Source organism: Grampus griseus (assembly GCF_964374135.1).
Source record: "Grampus griseus genome assembly, chromosome: 5".
Taxonomy (NCBI): domain Eukaryota; kingdom Metazoa; phylum Chordata; class Mammalia; order Artiodactyla; family Delphinidae; genus Grampus; species Grampus griseus.
The window spans coordinates 142,743,675-142,765,874 of NC_138998.1; the positions used below are offsets into that span (position 1 = coordinate 142,743,675).

At 63.0% G+C, this 22,200-nt stretch overlaps 1 protein-coding gene across 3 annotated transcripts in view; it reads left to right on the plus strand.

The window, feature by feature from the left end:
- Window positions 1–22,200, plus strand: part of COL18A1 (collagen type XVIII alpha 1 chain) — a 97,421-nt gene that overhangs the window by 59,898 nt on the left and 15,323 nt on the right. For all 3 annotated transcript variants that reach the window (XM_082655682.1, XM_082655680.1, XM_082655681.1), the window contains 17 exons: window positions 475–1,022; window positions 7,795–7,884; window positions 8,977–9,036; window positions 11,026–11,155; window positions 13,495–13,571; window positions 13,933–14,109; window positions 14,441–14,467; window positions 15,594–15,656; window positions 15,743–15,829; window positions 16,136–16,189; window positions 16,344–16,502; window positions 17,317–17,379; window positions 18,240–18,266; window positions 19,355–19,486; window positions 19,839–19,901; window positions 21,019–21,045; window positions 21,828–21,863. In XM_082655682.1, the coding sequence (XP_082511808.1) occupies window positions 475–1,022; window positions 7,795–7,884; window positions 8,977–9,036; window positions 11,026–11,155; window positions 13,495–13,571; window positions 13,933–14,109; window positions 14,441–14,467; window positions 15,594–15,656; window positions 15,743–15,829; window positions 16,136–16,189; window positions 16,344–16,502; window positions 17,317–17,379; window positions 18,240–18,266; window positions 19,355–19,486; window positions 19,839–19,901; window positions 21,019–21,045; window positions 21,828–21,863 (1,820 nt within the window). The remainder of the gene's footprint in view (window positions 1–474; window positions 1,023–7,794; window positions 7,885–8,976; window positions 9,037–11,025; window positions 11,156–13,494; window positions 13,572–13,932; window positions 14,110–14,440; window positions 14,468–15,593; window positions 15,657–15,742; window positions 15,830–16,135; window positions 16,190–16,343; window positions 16,503–17,316; window positions 17,380–18,239; window positions 18,267–19,354; window positions 19,487–19,838; window positions 19,902–21,018; window positions 21,046–21,827; window positions 21,864–22,200) is intronic.

Here is a 22,200-nt window from a genome sequence, read left to right on the forward strand (position 1 = left end):
AAACGCGGCCCCTTTTACGGCCTCCCTTCCTAGGAGTGTAACTCGTTTCCGGGACGTTCCTAGTGTAGACGCAGCTCAGGGCACCCCCTGTGTGCATCTCTCTCTTTTTTGTAACGTTTCGATGTCTTGAAGTTACACCAGTGTCCGGGGTGGGTGAGGGTACCTTGACCAGCGTCTGCTGCGTTCCTCCTGTGGTTCCAGTGTGGGAACAGGGGCGGGCTCAAGCCCTCGGCACCTGGCAGTGGCTCCGTGTGCTAACGGGGGACAGGGTCCCCAGCGGGCAGTGCCCCTGCCCCTCCCACCACGCTAATTTGGGAGGGTCTCTGCGCCCCACTTGGAAGCAGCGAGCCTGTGGGGGCGGGCGTGGCGCCTGGACGGGCAGGTGGCTGTCGTGCCCCGCTGGCGGGCGGGAGGCCGGCCGGGCCTCGGTTTCCCTGGAGGTGCGCGGCCTCACTGCTGTCTTTCTCTCCACAGAGAGCCAGGTCATGGAGGTGGGGCTCCAGCCGCTGCTCGGGGAGCCCCTGCCGCGGCAGGTGGCCCTGGTGCACGACCCTGACGTGGGGCCCGCCTACGAGTTCGGCGCGGACGTGGGTGGTGACGGCTGGGCGGCCCGGAGCCTCCTGCCCAGCACGTTCTTCCAGCACTTCTCCCTGCTGGTGCACGTGCGGCCGGCCTCGGCGCGCGCGGGCGTGCTCTTCGCGGTCACGGACGCGGCGCGGGCGGTGGTCCTGGTGGGCGTGAAGCTGGCGGCGGCGCGCGGGGCGTGGCAGCAGGTGCAGCTGCTCTACACCGAGCCCGGTGCCGCCCGCACTCACACGGCCGCCAGCTTCACGCTGCCCGCGCTGGACGGTCGCTGGACGCGCCTGGCCATCGCTGTGGACGGCGCACATGCCGCGCTCTTCGTGGACTGCAAGGAGGTCCAGCGCCAGCCCCTGGCGCGCTCCCCACGCGGCCTGCAGCTGGAGCCCGACGCCCGCCTCTTCGTGGCCCAGGCTGGCCGAGCAGACCCTGACAAGTTCCAGGTAACCGCGATGGCCGCCCGCACCGGGGCAGGGGGCGGGCTGGGGATGGGGACGATGGTTGCTCCCACCTGCTGCGGCAGGGGCTCCGGGGACAGGAAAACCCCGGGGGAGCAGGCCCTTGGTCCACCCAGCTCCCCCTGGGCTTTATTCCCCTGCTGCTCTGGGACTGCCTTCTTCACTGGATACCCACGTCTGCCACCGGCAGGGGCCCCACCCCATGTGTGCATATGTGTGTCTGCACGTGGGTGTGGTGCTCCCCCCATCCGTGAGCGGGGGCTTTGTCCAGGCCCAGCAGCAGACCGCACACAGTGAAAATGAAGAATTTCAAGACGGCAGTGGAGCGCTGAGTGTGGGCCAGGGGGTTCATGCCACGCACCAACATTCATTGTGCTGGTTATTATTTTTGCCAGACTGTGCAGTGGCCCCATGGCCGGTGAGCCCAGGGCAGGCCTCCGCTTCAGAGCAGCGTGGGCAGAATTTCCCCAGTGGTGACCGGCATGTGGCGGTCTCTACCATGTCCCCAGAAGCCCCTTCCCCCAGGCCTGGCCCTGGCCTTCACTTCTGGGGGGAGGCAGATCCCAGATCCTAGTGGGGTCTTTCTCCTGGGCCCTCGGCCCTCGCAGTTCTTGGAACCTTTAGCTGGAGCACGCCTCCTGGAAGCAGTGCGTGGGCACCCCCAGCAGGCACTGACCCACGAGTCCCTGAATTCTAACATTGCAGCCACTCTGCAGCTGGCCCGCCCCGCCCGGTGGTCCAGACAGGGGTCCCTGTGTGTGCTGATGGGGGATGTGTCCCCAGGGGACAGAAAGTTAATTATTGCCCAGACAAAGGCTGCTTGGTTAAAGTTGTTCTAAGTCCTGGTGACTCGGTTCTGAAAGCTGACCTTTCACCTTTGGCAGGAACTCTCACCCATGGGGTCTGGGAGCCAGCAGGACTTTGATACCAAACTGGGCCTCTTCGTGTTTTCATGTTGATCCTCAAACTTGTTTAACTGGAGAGAAGTTGGAGAGAGCCGTTCCGTCTAGGGAGGGGCGGTGTGGGCTGGCGAGTCGTGAGATTTCCCACGCTTTTCCAGACGGAAATCTCTCCCATAAGTTCCATGTTTCTTTAACACTTTAAAAGAAAAGTTGCTCATGTGCTGGTGGGGATGGGTTGCCTGTCTCACGGTGCTAACAGAGGTCACCACCTTCCTGCCTCGAGGACAGCCAGAGGGGCTCACCAGGCTGGGGTCGTCTGTGCAAAACACACTTGCCAGTTAGATACGTAGGCAAACAGTGTCTGGGTGTTTTAATTTGCATTTCCTAGTTGTGAGTGAAAACAAACTTTAATGTTTCCCGTGTTTACTGGATGTTTGTATTTCTTCTCGTGGCTAGCCGTTTATGTCCTTTGCATTTTTGTTTTAATGGCTTCCGTTGTTTCTTATTGGTTTATATGAACTCTTTATGTATTTAAGACACTGATCATTTGTTTTATACACTGCAGATTTTATTTCCCAGTTTTTCATTTGCCTTTTCACCTAGTCATTCTTTTTAACCATTGGGATATTTAAAGTGTTTATGTGGTTAAATCTGGCCTGGAATAGACACCCAGAAAAATCTTTGAAGATTAAAGAGACAGAAGCAGAGGGCACTGTCCGGCTCTGTCTGGAGCCCTGCTTACCAGGGTTAGGGTGCTGCCCCTCCCCCTGCCGTAACATGCCACTTCCAGCTGGGTCCAGTGTGGAGTGGCTTCTCTGTCCCCTCGGACTCCAGTTCCAGGAATCTCTCTCTGGGAGTTTGATCAGACTCCAGCCAAGTGAGAGGTGAAGCGTGTTGTCTGGGGGGAGGAGTAGACAAGACGGGTTTAGGACAGGGTTTGTCAGCCTTTCTGAATTCAGACTCCTGGGGAAACATCACTCACACGTGTGACTGCGAAGACTTGGCCCGGATGAGCACAGAGCTTCGGGTGCGGAATGAGCCAGGGTGTCCCCCCCGATGGTCTCCGGAGCAGGGTGCTCAGCCCCTCGCCGACCACCCAGCACTCAGCCCGGCCCCCCTCCTGAGGTCCTTGCAGACCCTGTGCTCTTTTCTCCCGTCACAAATATTAGGAACGTCCTTGGTCTTTCACGTTCATTCTTCTTCTTGAGCTTAGTTTGTAATAAATATCTCTTGGGAAATCCCCAATCCCACCCAGTTGTTGCAACATTCTGCTTAAAATGTTACTTCCAATTCTTTTTCGGTGGTTATTGACCTCATTCTTTTTTTTTTTTAACTATTTCAAACACTATGTAGTTGAATTTTCGCGACTTAATTTCTCTTTGTTGAAAGTGTTCCTGTTTTCTCATTCCCGTTGGCTTTTCTCTTTATGAAGCCACCTTCCTCTTTACCCCGGTTTCTGTTGAGGTTTAGTCATCTGTTTTTTCAGACCTCCTGGGACCCTCGTCTGAAACTGGTACTGGGCCAGGGCAAGACTGTGCTTGGGAACAAGAGACACGGCCCAGCTGTGCACCTCGTGTTGAACATTCACTGCTTTTGTTCTGTGATGAGGGCGCTGGAGGCTGTGAATTTTCCTCAGCAGGCGGCTTTGTTGGCCACGTTATATAAGGAATAAGTGACTGGCCCACTGAAGCTAAGAGGGTGTCCACCAGCCACGCTAGGTTTGGGTAGGCTTGGCCCCAAGGATGGAGCACAGCGGGCAGGGAAAGTGCTGGCATCCTCTGACACCCCTTAGTCCTCTCGCTGTGGCCCCCAAGTCCAGCCACACCAGACCTGCTGGCCCTGACTGAGGGACAACTCGGGGCACCAGAGGTCACTGTCACCAGCTTCTCCCAATACTCCTCTGTCAGTCATCTGAACTGACCTGGACCCGTACTGTAACTGGTCACAGTCCTGCAGCAGTCACGCAATTCCCTGACTTCATGAAATGGAGAAATGGGGAGAGAGTTCCTTGTAATAGAATTTGACGCGAATAGTTGAGGAGTTGGGGCTTGGTACGGGAAGCTGGTCAGAAGCCACTCAGTTCAGGACATACGGGACATGGGACAGTGGTGGTGTGGGCCAATCACAGAGACAGCCGGGGTAGGTGACAAGGGACCAGGCAACCTGGGGGTCAGCCAGCAGAGGAGGGAGGGGCCGGGGGTGAGGACGGGCGAAGCAGGCCCAGGAGGGCTGGGCCCCACCCACCCCCTGTCCAGGCTTGCTCAGCCCCACTGCCCTGGGCCAGGACATGGCCCTTCCAGATGCAGCAGACACCCTGGCACCCCTCAGGGGTGTGGGAGGCCCCCTGGGGAACGCTGGGGTGCCCGGAGCTGGGGTCCCAGGGAGATGGACCCAGCACCAGTGACTAGGGATGCGCTTTCACGGCGTGGGGCTCTGGTCGTCTGCACACAACTCTAAGCCCAGTGGCCCTAGTGAGGCAGCAACTGGACAGATTTCAGACGGTCTGGATTTCACAACCTCTGCTTGCAAGTCCGTCCAGCGTGTGCAGCGGGTCTGTGGCCTTTGTGCTGCTGGCGTCTTCCCAGCTGAGCATGGCCTTGGGCGTGTCCTCCCCATTCCTCCCGGCGTCCGGCAGCCTGTTGCTGAGTGGCTGGCCTGATGCCGGCTGGTGTGGGACCCTCGCCTCACGGGACAGTGTCCGTGTGGGGACGGTCATGCCCAGATGCCCTCTGCCTGCCAGGAGCCTCGGGACCTTCCCGCATCGCTGTCACACACGAAGTGCCCCGGTGCTGTTCAGAGCGTGGCTTTTCTAGAAATTGAACGTCTGGCCCCTCGTGCCGCCCCTGGTGTGATTCTCTGTCGCCTGGAGAAGCCCTGTCCCTCCTCCAGCAGGGCTGTGGGTGGGCCGAGAATTTCCATCCCCAACATGCTCCTGCCACTGACCTGAGCCCAGTGACCAACCCCCGTGCATGCACACACGTGTGCCCTCCCGCACACAGACCTCCACACGCCCCTCCCGGCAGCTCACTGCCCTCCCTGGTGGCTGGAGCATCTCAGGATTCCAGGGGGGAACAGACCAGCCACTGCCCACGGCCGAATCCCCTCATCACGGCCGGGTGGACCGTCCCTCTTCAGACCGGAGCTCCAGCCCTGGGTGGTCTGCAGGCTGCCAGCCCCTCACAGCCTCTCCTCTACCCGCGACCAGGTTCTGCCCGTAGGATCCACGTACCACACGGGGCCCAGGGACCCCGATGCCTACACAGTCCCGTGGTCAGGCAGGCCATCCTGTGTCCCGCCAGTGATGTACAGCCCTGGACACAGCCTCAGCTCCCCAGTGGCTGCAGTGAGAAGGGGCCAGCTCCACCCTGGCTGTGGGCCTTGCAGGGACTCTGCAGGCTGGTTCAAGGCTCCAGAGAAGACCGTGGCTTTCTGCTCTCAGGGGGCCAGTGACGGGGGACCCAGGGCAGGCAAGGATGGAGCTGGATGTGAAGGGCAGAAGCAGCTGGACTCAGCTTTGGACATAGGTGTCTGCGCTGGTTCAGCTGAAACAATGGGCTAACCTCAGACTGAGGGAGGCTGCACTCCACAGGCCTGGTCACTTCCGGGAAGACGCTGCCACCTCCCTCCCGCCAGCCAGGGGACAGGCTCCTGGACGGCAGTGCTGACCGAGACCCCTGCCCCCCAGCCCTGTGATCTGTCAGCTTCCCCTGGAGGCCCAGACATTACCAGGCAGGTGCTGGTCCACACCAGGCCATCCTGCAGAACCTTCTGGAACCGCTGGTCATCCTGAGTGTGAGAAGCGTGCAGCCTCCTGCCACGGTGTGAGGGTCGGAGCTGCAGGAGGGGCTCGCCAGGCAGGATGAGCCTTGGCCACGAAGCCACGGGCGCTTCTGCCTTAGAGCTTCTGAAATGAGCTGCGGTCAGGTGGGGAAAACAGTGAACGTGGCCCGTGTTCCCACCAATGGACACTGTTCTCGCCACCTTCGGAGATCAACCAGCGACAGGACGCCATTGTCGGCGACTTGGTGCCCCCGTCGGCTGGTGAGGCCGCAGCAGTTTTGGGAGCCCCGAGCAGGGCCCACCGCCCCTGAGGCCAGCCCCCGTGCTCACTTGAGAAAGGGGGGCGGTCCACGTGCGCTGCGGAGCTGAACCCCCCGCCTGTACCTCCTCTCCGCCTGTGTCTTTGGCCCCCTCCCCTCCCCGCAGGCCTGGCTGGGAGTTGTGTTGGGGACATGAGGACCTCATGTAACTGGGGGCTGTGGGGTTCTCCCTCAGCCCCCCCCGGGCCAGCTGACCTCATTCGCCTGAACGTGCACACACACCTGTGCACATACACACCCACGTGTGCACATACAAGCATGTGGATGCAGGGGCACGCTCACACACAATGACGCGCGTACCTGCACGACACACTTATACACTCATGTATACGTGCGCACATCCACGTGCACGTGACACACGCGATGTGTACACACAAACACACGCAAGGAGGTGGGGTGTCCTACCCTGTAGGCCTCTATCAGTGGGAGTGGAGGTGCAAGGGGGAGTATGGAGCCGGGCAGAACTGGGGTCCGGAGGTGCTGATCCTTGGGAGGGAGCCCGTGGGGCTTCCTGGAGGAGGTGGCCTGAGCTGGGCCCAGAGGGAGGCGTGGAGCCCTCAGGCGAGGGCTCATGGGGACGCGCGGGGGTGTTTGTCAGCTTGTGGTCACGCGTGGAGCAGGATGGCCGTGAGACAGGGGATCAGTGATAAAGGGAGTGTGAAGGGCACTTAGGGGGTAAACAGTAACCTGACCGGTCGGCACACGGCCCGAGGACATCCCGCCCGCCACCTATTTTAATACAGCCCACGACTAGAAAGGCTTCTGCATGTTTAAGTGGCTGCAAAAACCAAAAGAAGACGAGTACTTTGTGAGGTGTGAATGTTTGAGTGTCCTGTATGGTCTGGTGGGAGCAGCTGCGTCCAGCGTCCACCAACCATCTGTGGTCAGCTTCCCGACACAGCCGCAGAGCAGCGGCAGCAAAGACCTGGAAATGCACCATCTGGCCCTTGACTGAGAACGTTTGCCAGCCCCTGACCTAAACTGGTCTGTATTAAGAGCTGTGAAAACGTGCATCTTAGACTCGATGAAATGTCTCTATTCAGGAGAAGATGCACTGATAAATCCCGTGGATTAAAATGAAAACAAAAGAAATACCGGGCAAGCATGTGTAGATACTCGTAACGCCCAGGCAGGGAAGCTTCTAGAAAGGGCGCCAAAGGCCCGGGGTCCAGCGGCCTCACGCACGTGTCTCCGCGATCTCAGCGGCGATTCAGAACCTGTGGTTGTGTCACCCTCTGGGGAACAGGAGACCTCATGGCAAAGGCCCCGGCGCAGCCAGGCTGAGGTCCTCGGCCATCGTGCCATTCCAGCTGGTGGTGGCCCTGCCCCAGCGCTGGGCTTTCTGTAGGAGCGGGGGTCCCGCATCTTCTCCGTGCCTGCTGCCCCGACCTCCCCCCGGCCAGTGCCGCCTGCCTCGTGCCCCGAGGGGACACCACCTCCAAGGACACTGCACACTGCTGGCCTGTTCTCTGCACTGGGACCCGAGAGATGTGTCTGTGCTGTGTCCTGGCACCTAGTGTGGGGCTGGGGCCACGGAGGGAGCGCGGAGCCTGCGAGCAGGGGATGAGCGTTCATGCTGAAGAGGGGAGGAGGGAGGGAGTGATGCCGCCCGCTGTGGCGTCCCCCGCTGTGGTGCTACCCCTGGGGTTGGCCTCAGACGTGCCGGGCTCTGAGCTGGCTGCAGCTTGAGTCGGGGTCTCCCTGCGCCCTGGGCCTCCTGCCTTGGGACCCCTGGTGACCTTCCCCTCTGTGCAGGGCCTGATCTCGGACCTGAGGCTGCGTGAGGACCCCCAGGTGAGCCCCCTGCACTGCCTGGATGAGGATGAGAAGGACGATGACGATAGGGTGAGTGGCCGCTGCCCGGGCTCAGGCAGGGGCTCCCTCCCCGCCCCCACCTTGTGGGAGGAGGGACTCAAGGCCGGGAGCGGGGTGGCCTCGCCTGGGAACCCGAAGTAACGGGGCCGGAAAGGTCTCTTTGGAAAGGTGCCGCTTTGGGTCGATGTTACTTGGGATTCGTTTCTATCTACCTGTAACCTGAGAAAGAACCTCCCTTGCCTAGAACTCTCCACACAGAAACGCTTCCAGAACCTAAAGGTTAAAAATCACCCCTAGGATAGCCAGTTGGCGATAGAGTCACTAGTAGTCACCAGAGCAAAAAATATGTGTGTGCGTGTGCAGTAGTGTGTGTGCGTGCGTGTGTGCAGTATGTGTGTGCGTGTGCAGTAGTGTGTGTGCGTGTGCAGTATGTGTGTGCGTGTGTGCAGCAGTGTGTGTGTGCAGTAGTGTGTGTGTGCAGTAGTGTGTGTGTGCGCGTGCAGTAGTGTGTGTGCACGCGTGTGCAGTAGTGTGTGCGGTGTGTGCGTGTGCAGTAGTGTGTGCGCGTGCAGTAGTGTGTGTGCGCACGTGCAGTAGTGTGCAGTAGTGTGTGTGCAGTAGCGTGTGTGTGTGCGCGCGCGTGCAGTAGTATGTGGTGTGTGTGTGCGTGCACGTGCACACTGTCCCGTGGCACCTAAGGCAGAAAGCACACCACTTCTGGTGTGTGAAGAACAGACGGGCAGGAGACCTGTGTCCCCAGGGCAAACCCAGGTCTCAGCCGTGTGCAGGGAGCAGGGCAGGCGAGAGGGGGCATGACCTTCACACTGAGTCCCAGCCCCCGAGGGTCCCTGGGCGGGGCCTCCCCTCTCGGCCGTTTCCCAGGACAGCGTCCCGGGACAGGATGGCCCGTGGAGAGGAAGGAATGCGCTTTGTGTGGGTCTGTGTGTCCGGCCAGTCGCTGAGCTCACTTCCCGCAGGCCTTTTGTTCTAAGTGGTCTGATGGACACGTGCCCTGTCGAGGACCACCCTGACCCCCACACCCAGCCTGCCCTCTCCCCCCGCCCTCAGCTCCCAGGGGGCTGGGGGCTTCAGTCACTGGCTTGTTTCCTGTCAACCCTGCAGGCGTCAGGAGACTTGGGCAGCGGGCTTGCGGAGACCTGGGAGCGTATCGGGGAGGAGTTGGTGAGTGCCGGGGCCCTCAGGGTGGGGTGTCGGGGACACGTGTGCACACGCGTGTGCGAATTCTAAGGGCTCCTGGGCGGCCAAGACAAATGCCCGCTGGAGACGGGGGCCTAGAGCTCTGGCCGAGCGGCCGGCGCGCCTTCCGGCTGAGCCTCCTCTGGGGGAACGTTCTTTCGAATCCGGGGTCTGGTCCAGACCTCGTGCGGTTGTCTGATTGACCTTGGCATCTGTTTGCATCTCCCGTCAGCTTGTGGGGCCGTAAGGGACTAAGGGGCCAACCCCGCTCTGTAGCCCACACGGCCCAAAGCCACACACAGGGCTGGGGGTGTCTCGGGCGTGACAGGGACATCGCCTTCTCCTGTTTGGACAGATCGCCTCCTCTTAGGGCTTGGGCGTTGAGGGGCCGTGATGGGATGGAGTGCTGAGCTGCCCTGGGGTGGACGGTTGGCGGCCCCCCGCACGCCAGGGACGCTGGGGCTCCCTGCACTGGCCAGGGCAGCTCTCGGGGAGCCGCGCTAGCTCTGGCGCCCGGCCGCCCCCTGGAGGGTGTCAGAGGGTGGTGCCCACCCTGGCCCTGCCGGGGGTCATGTGGCCCGTCCACTCCTCAGCCATCTCCACCCAGGGGCCCTGGGCACAAACTGCGGCGACGGCGGCGTCCCCACTGTGCCGGTGCCAAGGCGTGAAGCGCTGCAGCCACGGGGCCTCTCTTTTTTTTTTTTTTTTTTTTTTGTGGTACGCGGGCCCCTCACTGTTGTGGCCTCTCCCGTTGCGGAGCACAGGCTCCGGACGCGCAGGCTCAGCGGCCATGGCTCACGGGCCCAGCCACTCCGCGGCATGTGGGATCTTCCCGGACCGGGGCGCGAACCCACGTCCCCTGCATCAGCAGGCGGACTCCCAACCACTGCGCCACCAGGAAGCCCCACGGGGCCTCTCTTAACAGAGTGGAGGCGGGGGCAGCCAGAGATGGAAAGAGTCATCCGGCCTGCAGTGCGCTAACTAGGAAGCCATCCCTGCCAGCTCCTGCTTCAGAAAATCTGACCGAGGCCGCAGTATGGGAGGGAGGAGGGGCCGTGCGGAAGCCTCTGTGCGGGGCCCAGCCTGGTCCAGGGCACCCTCGACCTCTCAGCACCCCCTGCGTGCTCTCCGTGGTCCTCCGTGCCTCCGCCCTCCCCCGCCCATGGGGTCTGAGGTGTCAGCGGCTGACCAGCTCCGGGTCCCTGGGGACCCTCCCCATATCGGAGGGTTGTGGCTGTAGGGGGAAGGCCTGGTGTCCAGCGCCAGGTGCCGCTTGCCCACCGGGCAGTGGGGGAGCCCTTGGACAGGCCTCACAGGCATGCCGTCCCGGGCACCTAGACCAGCACCATCTCCCGAGCACTGTTGCCAGGGAGCTTGTGCCAGGTGTGGACGGCTGGTCACGGGAAGCGTCTTCACTGCGCCTGTGCCCACGTCCTCGCAGCTCCGGGTGCCTCTGGGGACAGGGAAGCGGGCTCACAGAGCAGGGCCACCCCTCCCCTTGTGCAGTGAACACAGAGGCTCCCTCCCTCTGTGGGCGTCCAACATGGTGATGGCTACGTGCCCGTCACTGTCCGGACCACAGGCAGGAACTGGGGCTCCCTGAGTCTCTGAGGGGCCGTCCTGGGCCCTGCAGGGGGCGGGGAGGGCCGGCACTCAGCCATCCCTCCAGGTGTGGGGGTTTGGGGACTTGCAGGGCGAGGACACCCCCATCCCCTGAGCTGTCCAGGAGAAAATGGCTCCGGAGGGACCTAGAGCCTCTTCCTGTCTGTGACGGAGTTTCCAGGAGAAAATGGCTCTGGAGGGGCCAGAGCTTCTTCCTGTCTGTGACGGAGTCTCTGGTGGCTTAAGAATAACTTCCCTGCAGTCCATAAACATCTCATTTTACAACTGAACGCATGTAAACCTGACAGCTTTGCCAGCGCTCACGGGCCACACGCGTCGCTGAATAACAGCTGCTTCCCACTCTCACCCCAGGGCGCACCCCTGGGACCCGGGCTGCCCGAGGCCCCTCCAGTCACTTCTCCGCCCTTGGCTGGAGTGGGCAGCCAGGAAGATTTCAGAACTGAGGAAATTGAGGAGGAGGCCACGGTGTCTTCGTTAGGAGGTAAAGCTCTGCTGGGGTGGTGTGAGTGTTTGTCAGTGGGGTGTGCGTGTGCATTCAGTGTGTGCACCCAGCGCATGTCTGTGTCCGTGTGGCAGAGGAGGGGCTCCCGTCCGTCACACGCACGCCCTGCTGGGGAGGGCCCATGCCTGCCCCGCCCTCTCGCTGCCCCAGCTGCGGGTCCTCAGCTGCTCCGTGGACGTGGTCTCTCCTGTGTTTTGTTTCTCACTTTCTGCTGCTCCTGAGGGATTTGTGGGACCGTCCCAAGGGTGCTGCTACTTCCCAGCCTGGGGACAGCGGGGTCACCAGGAGGATGTGAGAGCTGGTTTTCGGGGAAGAGGTGCAGAGGTGCCTCTGCTCAGGCCCTCTGCAAAGTAGGGCAGCATTTGTGGGCTCAGGGACTCCCCCCACGCGCGGCCCAGAGGGTGCACAGGCTCGGACGCCCGGGCCACCCTGGGAAGTGGACCGTGTCTTCATGCCCAGCTGCCCGTGGCCGCGTGCCGGTGCCCACGAAGGTTGCTGCGTGCCACAGGGCCCACATCTCCCTTCAGTTGCTATTCCCATATCTTCTTTCATAAAAATCTGTTCCAGTCTCACGCCCAAATTTTAACGTGCCGTTTGTTTTCCTGTTATCGACTTCTGAGAGCTTTTATCTTCTGCACACGACTCCTTTGTCAGATATCCCCTCAGTCTGCGGCTTACCTTTGCATCTTGTTAATAGTGACTTAGAAGAGCACAAGGTTTTAACTTGGATGAAATTAGAGTCAGCAGTTTGTCCTTCATGGGTCTCGGTGCTGGCGTCACGTCTGAGAAGCCAGCCAGTCTTGGGCTTTCACTCGGGCCTGCGATCCACAGGACGTGGTTCTCGCACGTGGCTCCAGCACGTGTATTGGAAGGAGCGCGCTGCGCCTCTGCGTTGCCCGGGGCCTTTGCCGAGCAGCTGTGCGTGTGTCGGTCTGTCTGGACTGTGCTCCGTTGCGGCCTGTCCCACCGTCTTCACAGCGTCGCACACGATCCCGATCACTTGGCTTTGCGATCAGCCTGGGCTCGGGTGGTGGGTGGCCTCCAGCCTCGCGCTGCCTTGACGAAGCTGCTTGGGCGTTCTGTGTGCTTCGCAGTCTCGTGTGAATTTTCGATCCATATGTCAGTTTCTCTGAGAAGGGCTGCCAGGGTTTGGACGCTGCAGGTCAGCGTGGGGACCGGCCTGGGCGTCCAGCTAATGTTGAGTCTTCCGACCCCGGACTCAGGCTCTGTCTCCTCTGGCTTATTTAGGCCTTTGCTTTCTCTGAGCGACATTTTTGCGGTTTTAAATGTTTCTGAGGCAGGAATTTTAATTTTGCCTTACATCAGGAAGAGGCCTGGGAGGTGTCCCGGGGCAGGATGGGGTGCCCTCTGGTGGCTGACCTGTGACTTGGCAGGTCTGCGCGGGTGGGGTGGGGCTGGCCGAGGCCACAGTGCCCCCAGCAGGCACCGCCGGCTCGCGCACTGAGCAGGGCGAGCCCAGGGGCGGCTGCAGGTGGGCGTGGGGGGTTGTGGCCCCGAATTCTTCTGGAAATGGGCACGGACGTCTCCCAGAGCTGCGCGACCCTGGAAACTTAGGTCCTGTCCAGCCCCCAAGCTCAGCGCCCGGCACTGTCAGAGTGAGATCAGGACCTCACAAGGGCACAGACCCCTCAGGAAGCGGGACGTTGGAAAGCGGCTTCAATCCCGTTTTGTAATTGACTCGGTGGTGCTGACGCTATTGGATGAAAGCTTCGGGGGAACAGCCTCAAGCTCCACCCCCAAATTCCTGTCCATCACAAAGGGGAGGCGCCATCTTGCACCCAGTGGAGGGAAAACCCGCAGACGGGGGTGGGGGCGGGGGGACGCGCAGGATGATGTGCTGGGGCCAGGCGTCCATGCCGCAGGCACTCTTCTCTGTGCCGTTTTGTTGCTTTCCCAGCTCTGTGGGAACCGCCCGTAGCTTGGGCTGAGGCTGGCTTTGGCCGGATTTGGTGGGTGGACCGACCCTCCACAGGTCCTGGAACCGCCACCGTCACCATCCCCCGCAGGGAAGCCACAGGGACGCGGTTGGGCGCGAGGGGAGACTTGGGTTAGGTCACCGCACAGAACAGCGCTGCACTTCCCGCACGTGAGCCAGAGTCTCGGGGGCTCTCGCTCCCGGGTGCCGCCGCCTGGCGCTCAGGCGGGAAGGGTCGCGAGGATTCTGCAGACCCTCAGACGGGAGGGGAAACGCGAGTGCAGGGGCGGAGCTGGAGCCCGGGCTCAGGGCCCGGCCAGGACTGAGCGCCAGGCAGGAGGCAGCCTGGGGACGGTCTGACGGCCACCTCTGCCTCCTACAGCTCAGACCCTCCCCAGCTTGAGCACAGTCGCCACGTGGGACGGGGGCGAGTGGAGCCCTGGGGGCGGCCTGAAAGAGGTGAGGTCACCACGGGGACCCCAGAGCAGGCGGAGCCCCTGCTCTGCTCACCGGGGACCCTGACAGAGTTCTGGGGCTCCTGGCCGTCCTCTGTGCCCCCTTGTACCCACGGGTGCCAGCAGCACTGGGTGTCCACAGCTGGGGACGCTCCCCAGCCAGAGCACAAGGGCGGGTGTAGGGGACGCCGGGCATCCTGGCACCACATGCCGGCCCCGTGTGCGTCCACAAGCATGTTCCCTTGCCTGTCCCCTGCGCCTGTCTTGTCTGTGCCCCCCTGCTGTGTGATCCCAGGCCCGGCCCAGGATGCAGGCGAGCGTGTGTGCCCCCGTCCCAGCCTGTACCCTCTCCTCTTCGTCCCCAGCAAGGCCTGAAGGGGCAGAAAGGAGAACCAGGCGCTCAGGGTCCCCCCGGCCCGGTCGGTCCCCAGGGTCCCGCAGGCCCGGCTGTGCAGAGCCCCGACGCACAGCCCGTTCCCGGGCCGCAGGGACCCCCGGGGCCCCCGGGTAAGGATGGCGCCCCCGGAAGGGATGGCGAGCCCGTGAGTACTGTCTCCGTTTCGTCCAGCGGGGGGTGGTGGCTTGGCCAGAGGGGAGAGGGAAGCAGGGTCCTGGGGATCCGGACGGCCGCTTCCTTCCCTGGGTGCAGCGGGAGGGTGGCCGGGTGGCCAGGGGGCAGGCAGAGCCAGCCCAGGGCCACGGGCAGGGACGTGGCCACAGTGCCCTGGACGGAAGGTTCTCCAGCCCCGTGCCGAGAGCCACCCTCTCGTGGGAGCAGAGGGGCTGGGGGGACAGGGGTCCGTTTCCATGTTCAGCGTGGGGTGGGGTCAGGTGTAATTTTCTGTCACTGATGGTTTCTCTCCCACTTTCCAGGGTGATCCTGGCGAAGATGGGAAACCTGTAAGTTGCCTTATTTTCAGAACCTGTGTGATCTGTGACGTTTGCATGAGTCCCCAGGCTCCCCCTCTTTCCCACCCAGTGACTGTTTTTAAGCTCAACAAACTGAAGAGATTTCAAAATGAAGCCATTTTCAAAATGCAACTTTTGTTAAGAAAATATAAGTCTAACGGTTGATAGAAAAATACAGTTATGCGTGTGTATTGAGACGTTTAGGCTACCAGGAAAGAAGTGAAAGTAAAGCTTCCAGATTCTTAGAGGTGAGAGAGGAACAGCCTGAAGTTGGGGGCGGGCGGTGCAGCGGGGACGCAGCACGGAGAGAAGAGAGGCGCTCGCAGGAGAAACACAGGCTCGTCAGCCGTCACGGTGGATAAGACAGCTTCTACCTCAAGACAGTTTGGATTTTTAAAAATCAACAAATGCTATTCATTGATAATAACAGAATAAAATGACACAAGAGGGTTTAAATAAAGATTTGGGAAACGACAGACCCACAGATGGTGACGGGAAGGCAGGGAGGGAGGCTCTCAGGACTGAGCGGAGACACGGCAGACGCCCGGGGGGACGTCAGGAAGGACGGTGGGGACGTTTCTTGCGGACTCAGCCTGTCCTTCATCGGCCTCTGCGCTTGAGGACCGAGCTTGGCTCAGTCGTTGCGGGGAGCCTCTGCAGCGCGGGGTGCGTGTGTGCACGTGTGGCATCCAGGGTCCGGCGCCTGGATTAGCCAGCTCCTGGGTCGGGGTGCGCTGGGGCCTCGAGTCGACGCGCCCTGCGTGCGGATGCTCAAACACATAGAGGGCTGGTCCGGCCGCGCGGCCTCCACCCATTCACCCAGGCAGCACCCACGGAGGCACTCCTGTCCTCAGCGCCCCCGCAGCACACGCGAGCACGCACACACGTGACGGGCAGGGTGCCACCCTCCGGCCTGGTGTCCCCGGGACACCAAGGTCACCTCTGCAGGCCGCTGCTCCCTGGTGGCAGCCTCGCATCTCCGAGGTTGGTGGTGCCCCCCTGCGGCCCCCAGGACAGCCCCATCTCCGTAGGCACAGAGCCGCATGTCGGTGGTGGCTTGGCCGGTGATGGGCACAGGGCCTACTCCTGACCGAGCCTTCTGTCTTCTGTCTTCCAGGGGGACACCGGGCCGCAGGGCTTCCCAGGAACCCCGGGAGACATGGGCCCCAAGGGCGAGAAGGTGAGAGGTAACCGGCTGGGCATGGGGCGGGCGCGATCCGAGGTGGGGCTGTGAACCCCGGTGTGACAGGGGTCTTCTGTTCCCAGGGGGATCCTGGGGTCGGGCCGAGGGGACCCCCAGGACCCCAAGGGCCTCCGGGGCCACCCGGACCCTCTTTCAGACCTGACAGGCTGGTGAGTCCTCCCTCTTCCACCCAGGTCCCAGCAAAGGGGCCTCTGATCGTGCTCGGCTTCCGACGCCACACTGCTCGGGTCCGGAACCGGCCTCCCGGGGGCGTGTGCAGGCCCCGGGCACTTGGTCCCTGCCCTGCCTCGGGTGTTTTCATTTGGGGGTCGGGGGGCTCGAGGTCACTGTGACAGTCCTGCACAGTTAGCGCCAAGGGCCGGTGCTCGAGGGGGAGCTCGGCGCGGGGGTGCGGCCTCGCCGGCTGACCGCAGGTGGGCCGTCTGGGCTTCTGGTGACTCAGCCTCTCCCCTCAGACCTTCGTCGACATGGAGGGGTCCGGGTTTGGTGGTGACCTGGAGAGCCTCCGCGTGAGTGACCCTTGGCCGGGGTGGCCGCTGCCCTGACGTCCCCAAGCACCAGCGGAGCCCGTTGGGCGGCGGCGAGGCCTGGCGGGGTGGGGGGCAGTGGGCATCCTTCGGCCGGTGCTGCATGCAGTGACGGTTCTGTGTTTTCCGTGTCCAGGGCCCTCGAGGCTTCCCCGGCCCACCTGGGCCCCCTGGCGTCCCAGGCCTGCCCGGAGAGCCAGGCCGCTTCGGGATGAACAGCTCGGACGTCCCCGGACCCGCAGGCCTTCCCGGAGTGCCTGGGCGGGATGGGCCCCCCGGGCTTCCTGGGACCCCAGTAAGGCCCGCCTCCCCTCATCTGCCCGTGTCCGCGTCCGGATCGGGGGGACAGTGAACGTGGGGCCTTCCTCCGTCTGGGTGAAAGCCTCCCTCACCACCTCCGTCCTCCCCCCCAAAACCTTTCGGGCGGGCACCGTCTTTGGGCCCCCGGGTGGGAGGGACCTGTGTGGGCAGCCCCGTGGTTCCGGCTGCCGAGCCGCTGGTGCCCACGTGACAGCTGCTCACCTCCCTGCCCTTGCAGAGGCCGTCTCGGGGGTGACTCGTGGGACGGGGTTGGCCCTGATGCCTGGGATGGGAGGCCGAGAGGGGCCCACGTTGGGCCCTGTGGGCCCCCCTCCTGGCACTGGGGACACCGCACCGTGGCCTGGCAGGTGCCTGGAGGTGTCGCTGTTGGGTCCCAGGAACCACGGGTGTGCACCTGGTTTTCACCCAGAATCGTGCTCGGGACACAGAGTCCGTGGGCCACGCGGTTTCCTGCTGAAGGCGCGATGACCCTTTACTGAGAGTCCACGGCCGCCCACCAGCCCCAACCTCTGCACACGAGGCCACCCCCGCCCCGTGGGGCTGGCGGCCCTTCTCATCCTCTCTAATTTGATTGGCGACTCAAATTAAACTAAAAAGGGGGAAGGAAGAAATAATAACCTGAACAGAACTGTCCGACGCCCTTGACCATGCACGTGGGCGGGTCTCCCGTGAGCCGTGGGACTCTGGGCCGTGTCCCGGGAGTGTTTCGGGTGCCGGATGCACAGATGGTCTTCTGCTAACCCGAATCATTCTCCATCTGGCCTCACGCTCTGCTCTTCCCTCTCCAGGGACCCCCAGGTCCTCCAGGAAGAGATGGGCAACCAGGACAGACCGGCCAGAAAGGCAGCCTTGTAAGTCACTCCCCCGGCATCCAGGGCGGACCTGACCTAGCGCCGTGGCGGCGTGTGGGTATTTGGGTGGCGTGGCCCCGGGTCAACAGAGGAGAAATGCCACAGGGCAGGGCGGTGACGGCTTTAACTCAACAGGGAGCCGCCGTCTTCTCGGTCCGACAGCCGGGGAACCCTGGGCTTCCCACGCTGGCTCAGAACCGGCCGCTGGGGCCCCTGTAAAAATCCAGGACTTCACTACATGATGCTGTTTCTCCGTGATGACAGTTGGCCTAATGGTTTTGAAGAGTCTCGACGCTTTACTTGATTTGGACAATTTATTTCTAGTTTCCATTTTGGTTGCATTGATAATGGAGAAACTTTCAAGGCAGCACACACCTGTGACCGGGGCCCGTGGTTTCCATGTGGTTTCTCGGGGATGGACCACGGGAGGTGCCCACACAGTCACCTGGAGATGATACTTCCCTGTGATCTTTCAGCGAGAACCTGGCTGTTCTGGGCTCAGCAGAGGAGGCCAGTTTTAAGGGAACCGTTTGTGTTCCGAGCTTGCTGCCCTGCAGCTGTTGAGCTAAAAGGACTCTCCTCCTGGTTCCGGGGGGGCAGGGGGCGAGGGTTGCTGTCAGCGAGGTCAGCCCTGCCCCCTCCACGGCTGAGCCTCCATCCCCATCTGAAACAGGGGCGATGGTGGGAACAGCCAGGGGTGCGCCAGGGCCAAGAGGAGACGCTTGGCGTTTTAGAGGTAGTTGGTACAAGGGGAAAACTTGACCTCATGGGCCGGGATAAAGCAAGTGAGACGCTGTCTGCTCTCTCTCACTGCCTGCACCCTGGTCCGATTGTGTAGTAACTGTTCTCTTCTCCCGCAGGGCGAGGCGGGCGCCCCAGGACCCAAGGTACAGACAAAGCCCCAGTGCCGCCGCTCTTCCTGGGCGGGATGGGCCCGCCAGCCGAGGGGGTGGGGGTGAGGGCATGGCGGCCGAGGGGTCGAGCTCCCGGGCGCTGATCGTGGGGTCCGGCCGGGAACCGCCCTGGCAGCAGGCACCACGTCTGTCCTGCGAGACCGTTTCCCCCGAGTCTGGTTCGGGGACGAAACGCGAGCAGATGTCTCGGAGGCAACCCTGGGGTCCCGGGGGCCGCGGCGGGGGGTTGGGCTGCTGGTGGTCAGGTGCTGCTGGGGCCCCAGTGGGTCCGAGTGGGTCCCTAGCACCGTCACACAGGCCTGGTCCTGGGGAGGCCGCCCCAGCCCCTCCAGGAGCCAAACTGGCAGCCTTCCCAGGAGGGAGGGCCCATCACTGGGGAGGCCGCCGTGGTGGTGCAGCTCCAGACTCGTCCGCCGGGAAAACCCGTGGGGAGAAGGGGGAGGACGACAGTGGGACTGGAGGGGCCTGGAGGGAGGGACGGGGTTCAGAGTAGAGACTCGGGTATGTAAACACGGGCACGCACACACGGGCACGGGCTTCAGGGATAAACGAGGAAAGCTGGTGACGTTTACAGTGAGGGAAAAGGCTGCCGCCGGGGGTGAAATTCAGCACAGGTGAGGCCAGACTCCACTTGTGGTTGGAGACCCTGGACACCAGAGTTAGACGCTCAGCTACCAAGGCCACTCAGGCCTGAGAGAGGGCTCTCGAGCGCCTTGACGGAGATGCCTGGGCCGGCTCCAGGCACGGACGCTCTCACGGTTCCCTCATCCCTGTGGCAGTGGGGTGCTGGGCCCCCGCCCTGCTTCCTCCAGCGAGTCCCCCCCCTCCCGAAAGGAGCGTCTCAGGCCCCCACCTGGGGGTCTTGTTAAGTGGATAAAGTCTGGTGAGGCCAGAAGAAAGAGGTGCTTGGGGTTTGCGTAGCTCCTGGCTGGTTGTTCACCCCCCGGCTCTTCAGATGTAAAATGTTCATGAGAAAACACAGGTGCACCGGCAGTGCAGTGGCGCCTGGGGCTTAGGGACACCGCGAGGGCCGAGGGTGATGACCTCTCCCACCTGTGCAGGGAAGCAAGGGAGACCCCGGCCCCATCGGCATGCCTGGGGAGCACGGCCTGGCAGGACGCCCCGGACCAGCAGGACCACCAGGGCCCCCGGGCCCCCCCGGGCCACCAGGCCCAGGACTCGCTGCGGGGTTTGTGAGTACCCGCTGCTCCTGGCCCCCAGAAAGCCCAGCTCTGCGGCCCCAGGCGTCCTCGGGCACCCACGCTGACCAGCACTGCCGGGCAGCAGCCAGACTGATGCCACCCCTGCCTGGGCTCCTCCCGGCTGGTGACAGAGTCCCCACATGTGAGCGCTGAATGGGGGGCACTGGCAGCCCCGCGTGTCAGCCCTGCCGTCCCCATGACCCGCCTAGCAGGGGCCCTGCCACGGGCAACCCCACCCTCAGAAGCCACCCGCTCGGGCGTTTGGATCCCTGCCCAGCCTGGGGCAGGTCTCTTCCTATGAGGAGACACACAGACCCTGGCGTCCCTGTGTGTTCTCCTCCAGGACGACATGGAAGGCTCCGGGGGCCCCTTCTGGTCGACAGCCCGAGGTGCCAATGGGCCGCAGGTACTGCCCCAGAGCTGGGCCTGGTCAGCTTGGGGGCGGGGCCGCCTGGGGGGTCCCTGGGACTGGCCTCCAGTGGGCCCAGGAGCAGCCGTGCAGAGCCAGCGAGCCACCTGCCTCCAGGACACTGTCCACCTCGGGCCACTGGTCTCCAGTGTGGGGGTCGAGCTGAACGACCACGGGGCAGGATGGGCCCCAAAGACAGGTCTTCCTGGGATATACTAGTCCAGTTCTCTTTATGGCCCTAACTTTGGGGAAGTTACACAGTTTTGACCTGAGCAGAACTTTAGTTAAAGAAAAACGGGGACACTTTTCCTGTGAAAAATGGATGGATTCCTATGAAATCCCACCTTGTTGTAACGTCGCCATGTGCACTGGTCAGGATTAGGTCCAGCTGGCGCTCCTGGTGTCCAGAGGTAACCGAGCTTAGACCGGACGGACGCACGAGGGGCCGTCCCGGGGGCAGGACGCCTGGGACGGGCAGAGAGAGGGCTCCCTCCCCCAGGAGCCCGTGGGGCCGACACAGACCCCACTGGGGGTGCTTAGGGGACCTCGAACCAGTGTGTCCAGCTTGGCCCTGGAGTCTCAGCCCGGCGAGAGGGGGGTGGGACGGGCGTCCTGTTCTGAGCGCCACTGAGGAGGATTTCCACTTGGGCAGGAGGTAGCTGGTGGAATAGAGCGGCTCTGCCCCTTTCCGTTCAGCGCCTTTCCCTTCATGGCTTAGCGTGGGGCAGTAGCAGTCGGCTGCCGCGGCACAAGGTGACCGGGCGAGGGCGCAGGGCAGGGTCCCCTCCTCTCGCTCAGGACACAGCTCCACTGCCGCTGGACCTCTGGAGGGGTCTGTGGGCTGCTGCGTGGCCTCAGGGTGATGGAGACCCTCGGGTGGGGTGGCTTCTCACGCCCTCCCCGCTGCCGGCTTGTGGACCATCTGTGGGACGCCACGTGTTGCTGAGGACAGGCCACCTCTGGTGGGGTTCCGGGGTGTGCGGGCCCCTGGTGACACAAACGCCCTTTTCTTCCGTGTTTTATAAGAGGGGCTCGTTTTTTTGCGGGGAAAGGCTGTCCCCCGAGGGGCGGGAAGAGCACTGACCCGGCCCTCTTCCTTCTCTGCCCCCCACAGGGACCACCTGGCCCGCCTGGAGTCCAGGTCAGTGAGAGATGTGTTAGTCCGGGGCGCCCGCCGCTCACCCCCTCCCCGCCAGGAGCTACTGCTCAGTGGCCCCGAGTTCCTCGTGGGAAATTTGCAAAACACAGAAAAGCCTAACGGGGAGGCGGTCCCCAGAGCTCGGTTCAGGGGGTGGTGCCGTCCCATCTTTCTAACCCCGTGAGTCGAGATCTCTGGCTCCACACGTGCCAGGCGTGTGCGGACTTGGGGAGAGCGAGGGGCTCAGGGAAGGAGCCCCCAGCCTGGGGTGCAGTGGCTGGCGCCCGGCAGAACCTGCGTGCTTCTCTCCCGCCGCTGGCCCCGCCTCCCTGCTTGGCCCTGCCCGCTCCCCGCCCCTGGGGGACAGCAGCTCCCACCCTTCCCGGGGGTGGGGGGCGTGGCGAGGGCCGCCCTGTGGTCCGGGAGTGCGGGGTCCCCCGCGGCCAGCTGCGCCACCCCGCCTCCTGGAGCGCTCTGCTCTGATGTGCAAACCTTTGGGACAGTTGGAAAGGTGGCTTCTTTAGAAGGACGCACTTCTTAGCTTCCTTGAACCGTTCAAGGTGAAGTCACCTGCGTGCTCCTGCTTCTGCGGGAAGTGGTGGCCTGGCTTCCAGGACAGTGCAGGCCACGTGCGCTCAGCGCGTGGGTGGGCGCAGGGCCCGGGACCCTCAGCTCTGAGCTGCGGGGTGCGGCGTGGGGACCACCTGGTGACCTGAGGAGGGGTGGGCGCTGCCTGGGGGCCTGGCCAGCGCTCGCGGCCCCACAGAACGCTTTGTCCACTTTAGGGGGATCCTGGAGTCGCGGGGCCACCAGGGACCAAGGTAAGAACAGCACCTCGGGCTCAGGAAATGCACAGTCGTTAGCGGCCCTGGCCTGGGGTGCAGGGCGGGGGCCCCAGGCTGAGACCAGGAGCCTGGCTGGTCCCCATTGCCTGGGGCCTCAGGAAATGGGTGAGTCCACGCCAGGCCCAGCATCCTTCTCCCACTGGCCCCCTGGCCCCCGCGGGCCCCCCCGGGTTTGCCCACAGGACAGCTTCCCTTCCCTCCCGGCTCCGCAGCAGAGTCCTCTGCCCCCTGCCCCCGCCTCTGCCCCACGGCGCTCCCCAGGAGGCCGAGCAGGTTGAATCTCCCTCAACCTGGTCAACAGACCAGGCTGAAT